Source organism: Argiope bruennichi, chromosome X1, assembly GCF_947563725.1.
Source record: "Argiope bruennichi chromosome X1, qqArgBrue1.1, whole genome shotgun sequence".
NCBI lineage: Eukaryota > Metazoa > Arthropoda > Arachnida > Araneae > Araneidae > Argiope > Argiope bruennichi.
In genome coordinates, this window is record NC_079162.1 from 58,275,722 (window position 1) to 58,289,030 (window position 13,309).

General features: G+C 30.0%; 1 protein-coding gene across 6 annotated transcripts in view; it reads right to left on the reverse strand.

The window, feature by feature from the left end:
- Positions 1–1,237: 1,237 nt before the first annotated feature.
- The window catches only part of LOC129958137 (E3 ubiquitin-protein ligase RNF13-like), a 34,522-nt gene continuing 22,450 nt past the window's right edge, over positions 1,238–13,309 (reverse strand). For 3 of the 6 annotated variants that reach the window (XM_056070354.1, XM_056070355.1, XM_056070352.1), the window contains exons 8-11: positions 9,969–10,028; positions 6,154–6,247; positions 5,992–6,072; positions 1,238–3,169 (exon numbers count right to left, since the gene is read on the reverse strand). In XM_056070354.1, coding sequence (XP_055926329.1) covers positions 2,892–3,169; positions 5,992–6,072; positions 6,154–6,247; positions 9,969–10,028 — 513 coding nt within the window. In that variant the 3' untranslated portion in view covers positions 1,238–2,891. Of the gene's footprint in view, positions 3,170–5,991; positions 6,073–6,153; positions 6,248–9,907; positions 10,029–13,309 lie in introns of all 6 variants that reach the window. The other 3 variants (XM_056070353.1, XM_056070356.1, XM_056070357.1) reach the window with 3 other exon arrangements.

Below are 13,309 nucleotides of genomic sequence, written 5' to 3' on the forward strand. Positions count from 1 at the left end.
TTTTATTCTACAAGGAGCCCAACTTTCGTCCGAAAATTGAGCCCTTGTGATAAAATCCCATAAAACTGAGAAGTTTCTGGAAGAACAAGAATTAAGAGAAATAAAATACAAAAATTCAAATAATTGACCTTGTCATTATTTATAAATTACCTGAAAGAAAACTTTCCTTCACTTTCAACATCCTGGAATTCTCTGCTCACATTCAAACAACAAATTTACTTAATTTAAATTCAAAACGAGCATTTAGCAGAAAAGTGCAAATGCAGCTTATAACCAGTAAAATACAAATCTTATATCTAACAATCAATCTAAAATAATGTTAAAATTAAAAAAGCAATTTTCAAGAAACATTAACCAATTAAAAAAACTTGGAAAATTATTATATAATTAATAATAAATTATTGGAAAAACATTGTCATAGAGTGTTTCATTAAAACATTACTTATTAGTTTTAATTTTAATTAAAATTGTTTGTTAGACGTACTTGAAGGAAAGTATGTCCGGAAATATATTTAACTACGAATTTTCCATATCTATCTTCTTTCCTTTTCATGAAGTTCAAAAAATCATTGAATTTAATAACAGATGAAATAAAGTAGGCCAGTTCCTAACGGATAAAAGTGAAGGAATTTATTAGAAAAGAAAAAAAAAAAAGTAGAGATGATTTAACGTGTCCAATTGTTTCATACAATTTTTTTTTCTCATGAAAAAGCTTCATCAAGCGTACATAATATAAATTGCCAACGGAAATATCAAATATTAGTTGAAATTCAAAAGAAAAATACTTTTGCATCTCAAGTACATTTACTATTACATTTAGATCCTACATAAAAATTTCAACAATGAACATATGAAGAAGGAAAAAACATGGATAAACTTTTGAATAAAATGACTCAGTTTCTTTCAGTCGGAAATTCATCAAAGGAAGATTTAAAATACACTTTACAAGTTTCGTATGAAATCCATTTTTAGGAGAGAAAAAATCAGGTATGCATGAAGTTCACATTATCGAAATTCAGATTCGATTACATGCTTCGGTGTAAGTGTACAGAGGTATGAATATCAAGAGACCCAATTTCAATGAAAAGAGTACCAAAAGTTAAGTCGATTTATAATGTTTCATTGTATCGTTTTTGTGGAATGAAAGTTTATCACCTAAAATAGAAAATTAAATTAGATATATTTGTCAGACTTTCCCTTTACAGCTTATTTTGATACAAATGATACACTTTTTAGATAAAAAAAATTAAATTTTATTGTATTGGTCACATTGAATATATACAAAAAGTGATTGGTTCTTTAATTCCTACAAAAATATACAGTTAGCTTAGAGCAGAAACTCATACTTTCACTTAAATCAGACAACTACCATTTAAAATTTAGTCTCAAGTGAATTTACTTTAAAGTGTATTGTCAATGATTTCAACTTCTAAAGAGTTTTGTTAAAATTGTATTTTTTATTTAAGAAATAATTTTTATTCTTTAAATAGCTTTATAGTAATATGTGATAATAATCAGTTACGTTTCTGCTCTAAACTGTCGATGATGTTTACATTCAACATCTTTAAGCATTTTAACACTACAGCATACATTTATATTCTTTTGGCATAAAGAGGAAGTTTCATGAAGAATTTCTAATACAAATAATCTTCATTTAATTGAACAACCATATGTGCATTTCCAAATGTTTTTTAAAATATTAACAATGATAACATGCATACAAATAGATTTTGATCATACAAAATTTTGATCAGTTCAGGAATGCATCAAAGGATTAAAAAAGATTAAAATACTGATTAAATCTTACACTTTACACTTTAAACCACACTAATCTATAAAGGAATGTATTTGAGTGCAGATCTGTCAAGGTATCACAAAAAAGGTAATATTTTGCTTAAATTTATCAAAACAGACTACACTTCATAATTTTATTGCAAATGTATCATCATAAATGGAGCACCAGTTAATATATAAATGCAAAAACAACCATGGAAAATTTCGATAAAATTGTTATATCCAAAACTAAATGAGATTTTGGAACAAATTGGCCCAAGCCGTCTTCTGTAAAGTCTGTACACAAAACATGGGACCTATAAGATACAGTTTAAATATGTAGAATTGAACAATGTATCCACATATTAAAAAAAGTGTGTAATTAATATTTTGAGAGCAGATTATAAATGACATGACTAATTAGTATTTTGAAAGCATAATATTTTCTTCATCAGTATTTTTCATTTACACTCTTTAAAATATTCACCAATATCTTGAAATTCCAATCAACTTTCAGTCATTATAATTTAAAATAACTGCTAAAATTTTTTAAAAACATGCATTCAACTAAAAATATACACATATTTCAGTAGATCTTCAAAAATGCAATCTATACATTGTTGATATTCTTTAAAAATTAAAACAATATTTGTGAAGTTAATTCTGATAACTCATAAAACAGTTTCTCACAGAAAAAAAGGATTTTACATTTCATATAAGCAACAATTAATTGTAAGTGAGATATCATTATTGATACAAAATAAAAAAGGAAATGATTACATATGAGTAGTTTTTTCATTCACTTAAATAAAGAATATGTATAAAAATGACACACTCAAATTTCATGTAACAAGCTTCTCTGGCAACTTCTATTAAAGATTAAGATCACAAAATTTTCATTAACACACGAGGTTAAAAGCAAATTAATAAATTTCTCATGAAACATCTACAAAAAGCAAGAAAATGGAAGAAAACAATATTAATACAAAATGCCAGGAAGTATAATGGCACAATAGTTTTTTTGTAAGATATTTTCAGTATAATTCATTAAGAAATTGCTAAAAAAACATTTGAGAAAAACTCATGAATTCGATCATACCCATGAAATTCAGTTATGTTTACAAAGAATTTTCTCTGCTACTATCTGAAATATCTTGCGTCATGGTTCCAACACTGCAGCTAGGTTGGGCACTTCGAGGTGAAGGCATTGTTTGGTAGCTAGTGGTCTGCATAGGCTCGACGTTACGAAGCAAAGGAGTCGATTCAGCTCTACTTTCTACATCAGATTCAGCATCTTCTCTAGAAAGGTCACCACTTACAACAACTTTCTGCTTGCAAATGGGACAAATTCTTTTACTCTTTGTAAGCCAAGGATCAATACATTTAACATGATACCCTATAAAAATGAAAATTCTTTTGAACATTTAAGTAAAGTAATAATATATTGTCACTGGTGTAATTACATTTAAGTTAGAGGTGATGACTTAGATCAGTGGAATTGTGGAACAGAAACGTCATTCCGGAACCGCTTTTATTTATTATTTTTTTATTACTTGAAATAAATGAATCTAAGACATCTCTTTAAAATAGTAAAACAGTCAAGTTATGAATATTTAAACAGATTTTGTATTGTGATTTTGAGAACACACAGCATTTTTAATATAGTAAATTTCTGGTGAGTTCAGTTCTGATAAACGGTACCTTGCATATCCAGCACTATTCTGCCTCACCCCCTTCCTTCAACAATATCACCCAAGTTAGAGGGTTAAAAATAGCTTAAATTATGATTGCATCAATGATATGATACAACCAAATGAGGTGATCTGAAGTTAGAGACATTATTAGAGACAATAATATAATGTCATATAACATTCTGACATTATTAGACACAATTGCTAATAATGTCAGAATGCGGAATGGCATCTCTTTCAGACCTTCTAAACATAATTTAAAAACCATAATGTAGGTATGTATATGTTTGCTGAAATTATACATATGAAATGTACACCACAATGTACTAAACATGAGATGAAAACAGTTTGGAGAAGGACGAAGGGATTCTTAGAGCGATTTTTCCGAGATATTAAATAACTTTTAATTACTTTCAACAGCAGCTCTACAAATAAATTCATTAATTTTAAACTCTAAAGTTGAACTTCCAGAAACAATAAAATTAATAAATTAAGGGTTACATATTTGTATTGACGAATAAGACATTTTATGGAATTGATCGGAAAACAATTTTATGACAATGGCTGTTCTCTATTTCATAATGCAATAAAGAGAAAATTTTTCGAGTCATCAAATTGAAATTGAATGCAACTAATTGCGGATGCAAAAAGACTCATTTTCAACATGCTAATTTAGAGAATTTCAACAATGATTATTATCGGCATGCTGCTCTTCTAGCACCGACATCAAAACACCATGTAGACTTTGATTCACGACCAGGAAGATTGCGCACTAAAAACATGTGAAATTTGATTCATGACCAGGATGAATGCACAATACAAACACACAGTAGTGTGCGTGAGATAAGTGACACAAGGGATATATTTACAGGGTTTTTTTCGCAGCTAGTCACAAACTGTGGCTTTGCAAATGCAAACTGCGTCCGGGTTATGGAGTTATCTTTTCGCCCTTTCATCATATTTTTCTTTCAAATGCCACATATATGCATTGACGCATTGTCCCTACAGCAACTGCTAGGGTTGGCAAAATGAAATCAGTTTTAAGAAATTAAAAAGATTGGGATGGAGATTTTCATGAATTAATGCTTCGAGAAGCAACTGAAAAAACCAGTGACGATTCATCAGCTCAAAAACTGGCACCAATCGAGCAAAATCAATTTTAGAGAAAACTATTTTACCAAGAAGTAGCCTAACAATTTTAATTTCGAAGTCAAATATGAAGTTTGCAGCATTTTAGAACTAACTAGTATACGATATACAGTTTTATCAATAGAAAATTATGCATATGTTGAAATGATGATTCAGCAGATAAAAATTCCAAAACTTCCCCACTCCCATTTCTATCTTCGCCCAGTCAGCTCGTTAATGCTCATTCAAAAATGAATATCAAATAAGGTGTACAATAAATCTACAAGTAATAATGAACAATAATTGGGACCTCCTTATATAAATCTTCATCTGAATAATATTTTAGAAAATTATCCACGTACTTTTTTCCCTTTGAAAAATGACCTCATATAAACAATCTATCCAGACAGCAAGAATCGAAACAACTTATAAACGGCCAACGAAATAAAGGGAAGAAACAATGAGAAAAAGAAAATGAATTTTGGATGGAAATTAATGAATTGCCACATTCCAAGTTAGTGCTGATCTGACTGCAGCTCTAGTGCTCTAAATTCAAAAGGCGAATCGGGTTGCTTTTTGTTGCCAAATCAATGACTGAAGCCAGCACTGGGCTTTGAATAGGCTGTTCGCCGAGAGACTCGATCTGCGTTTTTCTTATTTTCTGCGTCTTCTTTTCATATTTTTATTACTCTTTTTTTCATTTACCTTTTTCATCGAATTCGACTTAAGAAATAAGCAAACAAAATAAAAAAATTAAAATGCAAGTTTAAAAAATAATTTCAGGGGGCACAGTAGCTCTGCAGTCCTAATGGATACGTTGAAAAAGACTGAAAGTGTTGAATATGTTGATGATCGGATTGTGGATAATATGTTTGGATATATAGAACCGACCTTAGGCACTGACGAGATGCATACACAGAACTGGATTCTATGATTATATTTAAATACTTAGCAGTATATTTAAATGCTTAACACACTTAAAAACATCACATCTCCGCATTATAGTAAATATTAAATTTTACCAATACTGCCATAAAAATATTAGCCTCTGAATTCGTAACTTCTTGAATTTAATTCCACCCAGATCACATTTTAAAACAATAAAGTTCATTGTATCAGTTAAATCAGTTATTTCATAGTTTTTTTAAAAAGAAATAAAATTAATTAAATGATCATTTACGAATTAAAAAAAATAGGTCTTCTGAAATTATGAATTTTTGATCCACACTACCAAAAAGAAGAAAAGTTAAGAATGGCCAAGTTTTTAAGTATGCAATCAATTAGAATAAATTAGTTAATTCCCGCATTCAATACAAATTTCCTACTAATTGCAGAATTTTTAAAAATTTAGTTAAATTTACTTGCAGTAAAACCAAATCAGCGGAGATGAAATACTCACCATGAGCACAGGGTAAAATTCTAAGTTTATCCTTCATTTTGTAATCTTCTAAGCATATAGCACACGTTTCATAAGGGCCACCTTTAAACAAAAACTAAATTTATTAATACCAGAGCTACGAATGGGCTTCAACTCAATAAAAACAAAGATACATCAAATTACCTTTTTGATACGTGGAAACTTGGAGTTGTCGCAAATGCTGCGAACTCAGACGAGCCTCACGATAGGAATGAGAATGCTGCACATATTTAACGATCTAAAATTACATCATTCCATTAGTTTTAATTAGTACATGAACTTTAATGTAGTTAGTAAATATTTCAGAGTAAAAAACAAATTATCATTAGTATTACTTCAAAAAACACTGAAAGAATATGCCAATAGCTATAATCTACAAATATTTACATGTTAAAAGAGTTAGTCATTCATTAAAATGTCCCTTTAATTTCAAATATTGAGCCATTTATTCCTCCCTCTAATACTAACACATTGGCAAAAGAAAACACCGAATTTAAATACATATAAGGTAATAATGATTAAATTTGTTAAAAACTTCTATGATATTAAACATTCCATAGAGGAAGCTGCACAAAGGATTCATGAGAGGAAATATACCATTATACGAATTCATGACGGAAACAACTGAACTATCTCAATTAAACCCTTGGTTGAAGTTACACAAAGGTTGTTATAGGCCAGTGCTCATAATTTTGAACCATAGACAGGTTCCATACTATACCAGATGAAACTTCCATGCTACACCAGATGAGAGATGCTTTAATCTGATGGATTTAGCATGCACCAGGTCTATGCATAAACAGATCCTTTGGTAGAATTGGATTTTCAACCAATGAATCATTTGATATTAAACAGAGGCTCTGTAAACACAACTTCATTAGAGATGGTATCATATACTTCAAACTTCTATTAAAAATACAGGGTGAACTAAAAGTTCTCGACACATTTTGAAAGTAAATACAAAAATCAATTACCTGGAGTAGAGAAGTGTGGTTTGCATGGAAATTCTTATGATGTAAACTTTTTTCGGTGCCTAAAACTAAATTGTCACAAAGAAGGCACTGTGTCTAAACAACAGCATAAAAACTCAAGATAGGTATTTATAACGAATTCATTTTGTTACAAGGACGAGCAAAAAGATTTATCTTGTGCAATCTAATATATTTCAATGCATGCGGTTTTCGTAAATAAAACAAACAGGTAGCCGCATCTATGATGGTTTTGCTTTCCCTCCCTCCTTTATGAAAATCGATGTACAGCGTTATACATGGGTAAAATTAGGAACCAAGCTGTTTTATCATCGGGATTTTTTTTCTTACATCATGAGAAGAATTTTAGTACAAGCCACACTCTCAATTAATTGATTTATATTCAATTTAAAATGTTCCGGGACTTTTAGCAAGTCTTATATTTCAGAGGAGACTTTATCTAGGGAGATGTAGTTCCATGTATAAGCTTTTTTAGACCTTGGTTGAGGCGGGGTCGAGACAAGGAAATACTATCCTTTGTTCATGTGAATCCGATATCTCCTCTTTTCCTTCATCTGTAATGATAAACATATTAACCGCAATCATTTCAAAAACAAAGCTAAATTTATTCAGGGAAGAAAAAGTTAACCCAGCCATTCTAGGACCTTTCAGAATCCCGGAGAAACTTTCAAATAAATAATTTGCAAATGAATTAGCCATAAAAAGATGAAACCATATTTTTAAAGTTTAGAGACCAGAATTTATTTGCAACACAGCGTACTATTAAAATCATCATATGGCTTCGAAGTTGCATAACGTAGGATAAGACAATGAAGGAAGTGATGGCTTACAAATGTCCAACGTGTCGTCTTCCATACAGGAACAACTGTCGGCTATACCATACTTTTTCAGAGCAGTAAGCAATATTTCTGCTGCTCATGTTCTATCGTAACATCAAAAGAAGAGTCTAATACTGAGGAAAGTGTGGATTCTAATCTGGTAGCAGTATTCTTGTATGTAGTAAGCCACAATAAACATTTATAAGCCGTCACTCCATTCACTGTTTTATCCTTTGTAACGTTGTCCCCAACAGCAGAATCATCGGGAAATTTAATCTGTAAACTATATGCAGTCATAAATTCTGGTTCCATATCAAAAGAAAAAACTACGATTTAATTTTCATCTTTTAAATGCAAATAGCATTTTTCTTAATTTATGCAAATTATCGGTTTTTAAAGTCTTTCGAATCTTGTTTCTAAACCAATTCACAACGATTCGTGCAAAACAAATCAACGAATAGGAAGTAACAATTTTCTAATAGAAAATATAGTGCAAAAACATTTTCCCATTTTTGCACAATAATTTTTCTTAACTTTATCTTTTAAAACTATCATTCGCAAGCTCTTAATCATATTCTACATGGAAATTATGTTTTATGCTCCAATTAAATTACTATTCTAAATATGCACCCTATATGCAAATAATGAAGCATTTGAAAAATGTTCCATCAAGTATGTTTATTTTACACATCCATCAGTATAAAGCTCCCCTTCCAAATTTTTTTTGTAAAAGCATCTTTCAAAAAGACTAGGGATCAATTTATTATTAAAATTCAAGGAACATTTAGTTTGGCTATATTAATGTTCCTTCTTGAAATCAGAGGTCTATTTTTGGCCAGACTTCGTACTTTTGACCTATTGACATCTGCGTTTTCCTCTAACATCTTCTCTTCATAACACCGGGTAGAAGGTCAACTATGAAGATAAGAGTGGACAATCCCCAAAGACTGGCCTACTGCCCGGAATACGGAAAAATATATTTATAATTTTCAAGAGTATTCTTTTTATCCATAGCAACTGAAGCTCTACATGAGTTGAATTATTTTTTTACATTTATTTCCTCTGAATATAAGCATTCCTATTATCTTGAAAGATGGATTTCCATTAAAACCAGTATTGTCTCATTTAAATAAGAACACGCATGCACAGAGGGAAAAGACGGAACAACATGAAGTTGCCCTGTAGAGACAAGTAATTTGCTTCGTTCACTTTTGCTGCGCATACATAATCTTTCTGCCGAAGCGCAGTTTATTGGAGGTGCCAGTATTACCTTAATGTAAACCTACCTTAGCGAAAATTATATTAGATGGCTATAAATCAGATTTTTGCAACAACACAGGATGTGGCCGGGAAACTAGAAAAAAGACATTCGTTTGCTAATTAGTCACCAGTCGTAATTCGCAAGAAGACCGCTCCAATGCCGCTATTTGGTACGGGGACCAGACTTAGCGGATGATGAGAGGATATTTGATTAACACGTACCATGTTTTTGTGCAAGGCGACTAATTTATGAGAAGTATACAATGGCAATGAAATTATCCATTTCTATTTTCAAGGATTTTATGTCACTCGCATAAAATTTAAAAAAATCAAATTGGATAATGAAGACTTGCAAAAGGACCATTATAGATACCCGAAACAGTAAGAAATATCTACAACTATAAAGTCTCCAAATTAAAATTTAATTGAACAGCCATTAGTTGTTTATTAACATGCGCAAATGTTATGTAAACATACAGACCTTACCATTATCGTTTACTTAAAAATTTAAGGCACTGATGTTTCAGGGTACACATACATACACCAAAAATGACAAGATCATCCAGCAGATTACCCATGTATTAGATATTTTAAGGCTGCAGCAATAGAAAAGACATTCTGTGTAACACATTAAAGAAATTTTTTCTACTATTGTACATTTTCCTACTATCCAAACCTTCAAATGATCCTACTGAATTTTAAACAAAATAATTTGATTTTTATTTGAATAATTTCATTAACTACTTTCCCAGTAATGGGATAGATTTCAAAGTAACAAATACATCATGTATTAGTAATTAATGAAGAGAATATATTAATTTTTGAACATACACCAAAAGGCACAGCAAAGAAGAATATTAAGAACACAGCAGTTGTTAATAGCATTAGATACCTCGCTGTAAATACAAGACGCTTTGAGTACAAAGGACTGGGTGCCAGCACAATCCGAAACCTAAAGGAAAAAATTCAGAATAAAGAAGCAAGCAGAAATAAAATTAGGCAAAAGTGAGAAAAGTTAGAGTTATTAATATAAAGTTAAGAAAAGAAAAGTTTCATAAATCTAGACGATTTTAAATAAATATACTTTTTTTTATGTTGAAACTTATACAAATATTCTTTTATCAATTTTCCAGAAATTTGAATTTTTATTAACACACTGAAATACCATTGAAATAAATGTAGAAAGACTGATTGATTAGTTGGTTGCATTGTTGGTTTAACAATCCATGCCGAAGTTACAATGAATATTTTAAATGAATTGTGTATCTTTGAGCTATCCTGTGAATTTCTACTCCCCCTCTTTTAATATTTACATCATACCAGAAACAGAATAGCAAAATTCTCACTTTTTGTACTCCTGTTGTTGATATAACCAGAAGGATTTGATAAACAAATACTCCAATCACTAAAAGAGACCACATTGCATATGGTGTAAAGTCTGAAGAAGCTCAGCACTATATCATATAATATACAGAGGCCATTTTTCCTACAGTCCTTAGGTCGTTTCAAGTAAGGACCTTTTGATTTCATTCTTACTGCCTCAAATATAAAAGCAATTAGGCAACAAATAGAAATACTTGCTATGGCTTTGTTTGTGAAACCATGAACCACATGGGTATGCTGCATATATACCTCAATTGAGGACGCCATATATATTTGAAATGCTGATTTTTGATAAATTTGACGGAATATTTCGTCACACACTTATAACCAATAATTGGGTCTTTTTCCGAAATAAAAACCTAAGACAGATTGGATTAAAAGAGTTTTAAAATCCTGAGGACTGTTTAATGGTGTGGGGAGTTTTCTTTTACAATTCATTAAAATTGATTATTCAAATCCTTTCACAGCTAAATACATCCGATAATACAGATCTGGTTCATAACCATCAATGATAATTTTTGTTTATATTTTTATGTAAATGAAGCATATCATCATATTATAGCTACTCTAACATAATCTGAAAAACTGCTAATTATTATGAAAAGATTCTGTCGACTTCTCGTAAACTGGTTTCCCGTTAAAAAATTAGCGTCAGGTTTTTGAGATACTGTAGAAATATCTGTAAACTGTTGTTAATTATTACCAATGAATGCGACTGAATTGTGGTTAGTTTTAAATAATGATTGGTATATCAAGTATATATAAAAAAATACTTGTGTGGCATCTAATTTATCAGAAGATAAACATGAACATCTAAATGGACGAAACTGTATACAAAGCAGATATACATAAAGCAATGGTATTTCAGTGCATACAGCAATTTTCTTCGTAAACAGTAATGAACAGTCAGTACAAATAGGTATTTAAAAATATGATAAAAAGGAATTAAAATTAAAATTCTAAAACATCAAAAAATGGCGCCAAAAGTTTTTAAAATATGTTTAGTAACTGATATAACTATTGATTGTGATCCCAAATGTTGCTTCTTTCCTGCTTAAAAGAGAATTTGAAAATGACAACAACTGAGCATAAAATTAAATAATTTTGTTTCTACTTTTTATTATGTATGCTTAAATTCGTGGGACCCATTTCTTCTGTCCTCCTGACAGTCAGATCAAATTTATTCATTCAGTCCGTATAGGTAGTCAAGAGATGTTATCACGGCCAAGAATCTATGATTACAGTCCCTCTTCTGTTTTTAAATGGGAGGACGAATTTAAAACATGGCAGACGAACAGAAACAGCAGTATAAATGCATTTCCAATAACTTAAGTTTAAAACATTCTATTCAAAATACACTAAATCCTTTCTCAATTTAAGTCAAAATATTTTTTTTAATGTATCAAATACCATTTCTCATAAAAATATATATAAAAGAATTCATTTAATTACAACAGAAATAGCACCTATGCTTACATCCCTAAAGATACACCATTGTTAAAAATAATTTAATGATTAACAAATCATAATTTTACTACTGTGATTTTATTCCTAAAATATGATTTCGTTCCATGACGAAATTATTCAATTTCAGTCCATTCTGTTTTACACCATAAAAGTTTTTTCTCTTTAAAAAATATTTTGAAATATATGCGATAGGAGAAACTTTTTATAACAGAATGGAAGAGTACATGCTTTAAAACATGCAAAAAGTCTAAAAATTAGCAAAGGATGAATGCTTTCAGTATAGTAAAAGAAATAATTTTTTAATGCACTGGCATGCAATTCTAATAATTGTTTCGCTCATATGAGACACATTCTATGATACCATATGGTAAAAAGAGTAAAGAAATCATTCTACAATTTTCATTTTCGGCAATTTTCAAGGCAAAAAATTGATGAAATTATACAAAATTTGTCTTTTCCAAAACATTCCATTTTTAGCCAATCCTATTTCTCACCCCCCCCCCAAAAAAAAAGGTTTATGAAGTTGATATGGAAAACTAAAACAGACAAAAAGGTTTCAGAAAGGACTTTGTATTATTTGATGAAGAAAATATTCTTATAATCATTGTGCATTGGAAGTTTCTCAGAAATTTAAATGGTCGTAAGTGATCGAAATAATGTTCTGTTAGTTTTAAAAGATTATTAGATGTTATTGTAGAAGAGTTTCGATAAATCAAACGATTTAATGAATTGAAGCTTCGGAAACAATTTAACTCAGAATGTAGACTCAGAACATATACTAACAATTTGAAGAATCACAAATCGATGCAAGCGATATTCATTTTTTTATATGCAGTATATGCAACAGAATACCATCAAAGCATTTTAAAAAATATAATCTGTTACATTAAAAAAACTCAATATAACACCGTTAACAGTATTAGAACCATACACACAAAACAATCATCATTCATAACAGAAATGCAAATCAATGCATAGTGTATAAAATAACAAAAATAAGAACAGCACATTTGAATTTCTGTCATCAGAGACATCTTCCATAAATAAAGATTGCATTAGCTTATTATTTGTATCATTAAATTTAAAATAAAGCATCTTGGAATTGTGATATATTTAAAAAAAAGGGAGGGGGCAATCTTAAACATTATACTTTAATAGAAGTAAGTTGATTTTTCAAGGACTTTCTTTTATCTCAAAAAATCATTACATACAAACTGCGAATAATGTATAACCTAAATGTATCACATACAATGAAACAGAAAGCTAAATCGAAAAAAGATAAACACACTATTTTCAGATAACAGTTAATAAAAATAGCAAGCACGGTTTAACACAAAAGGGGAGACAAGGAATTGGGCACAAATAATACAATTAGAATGATGC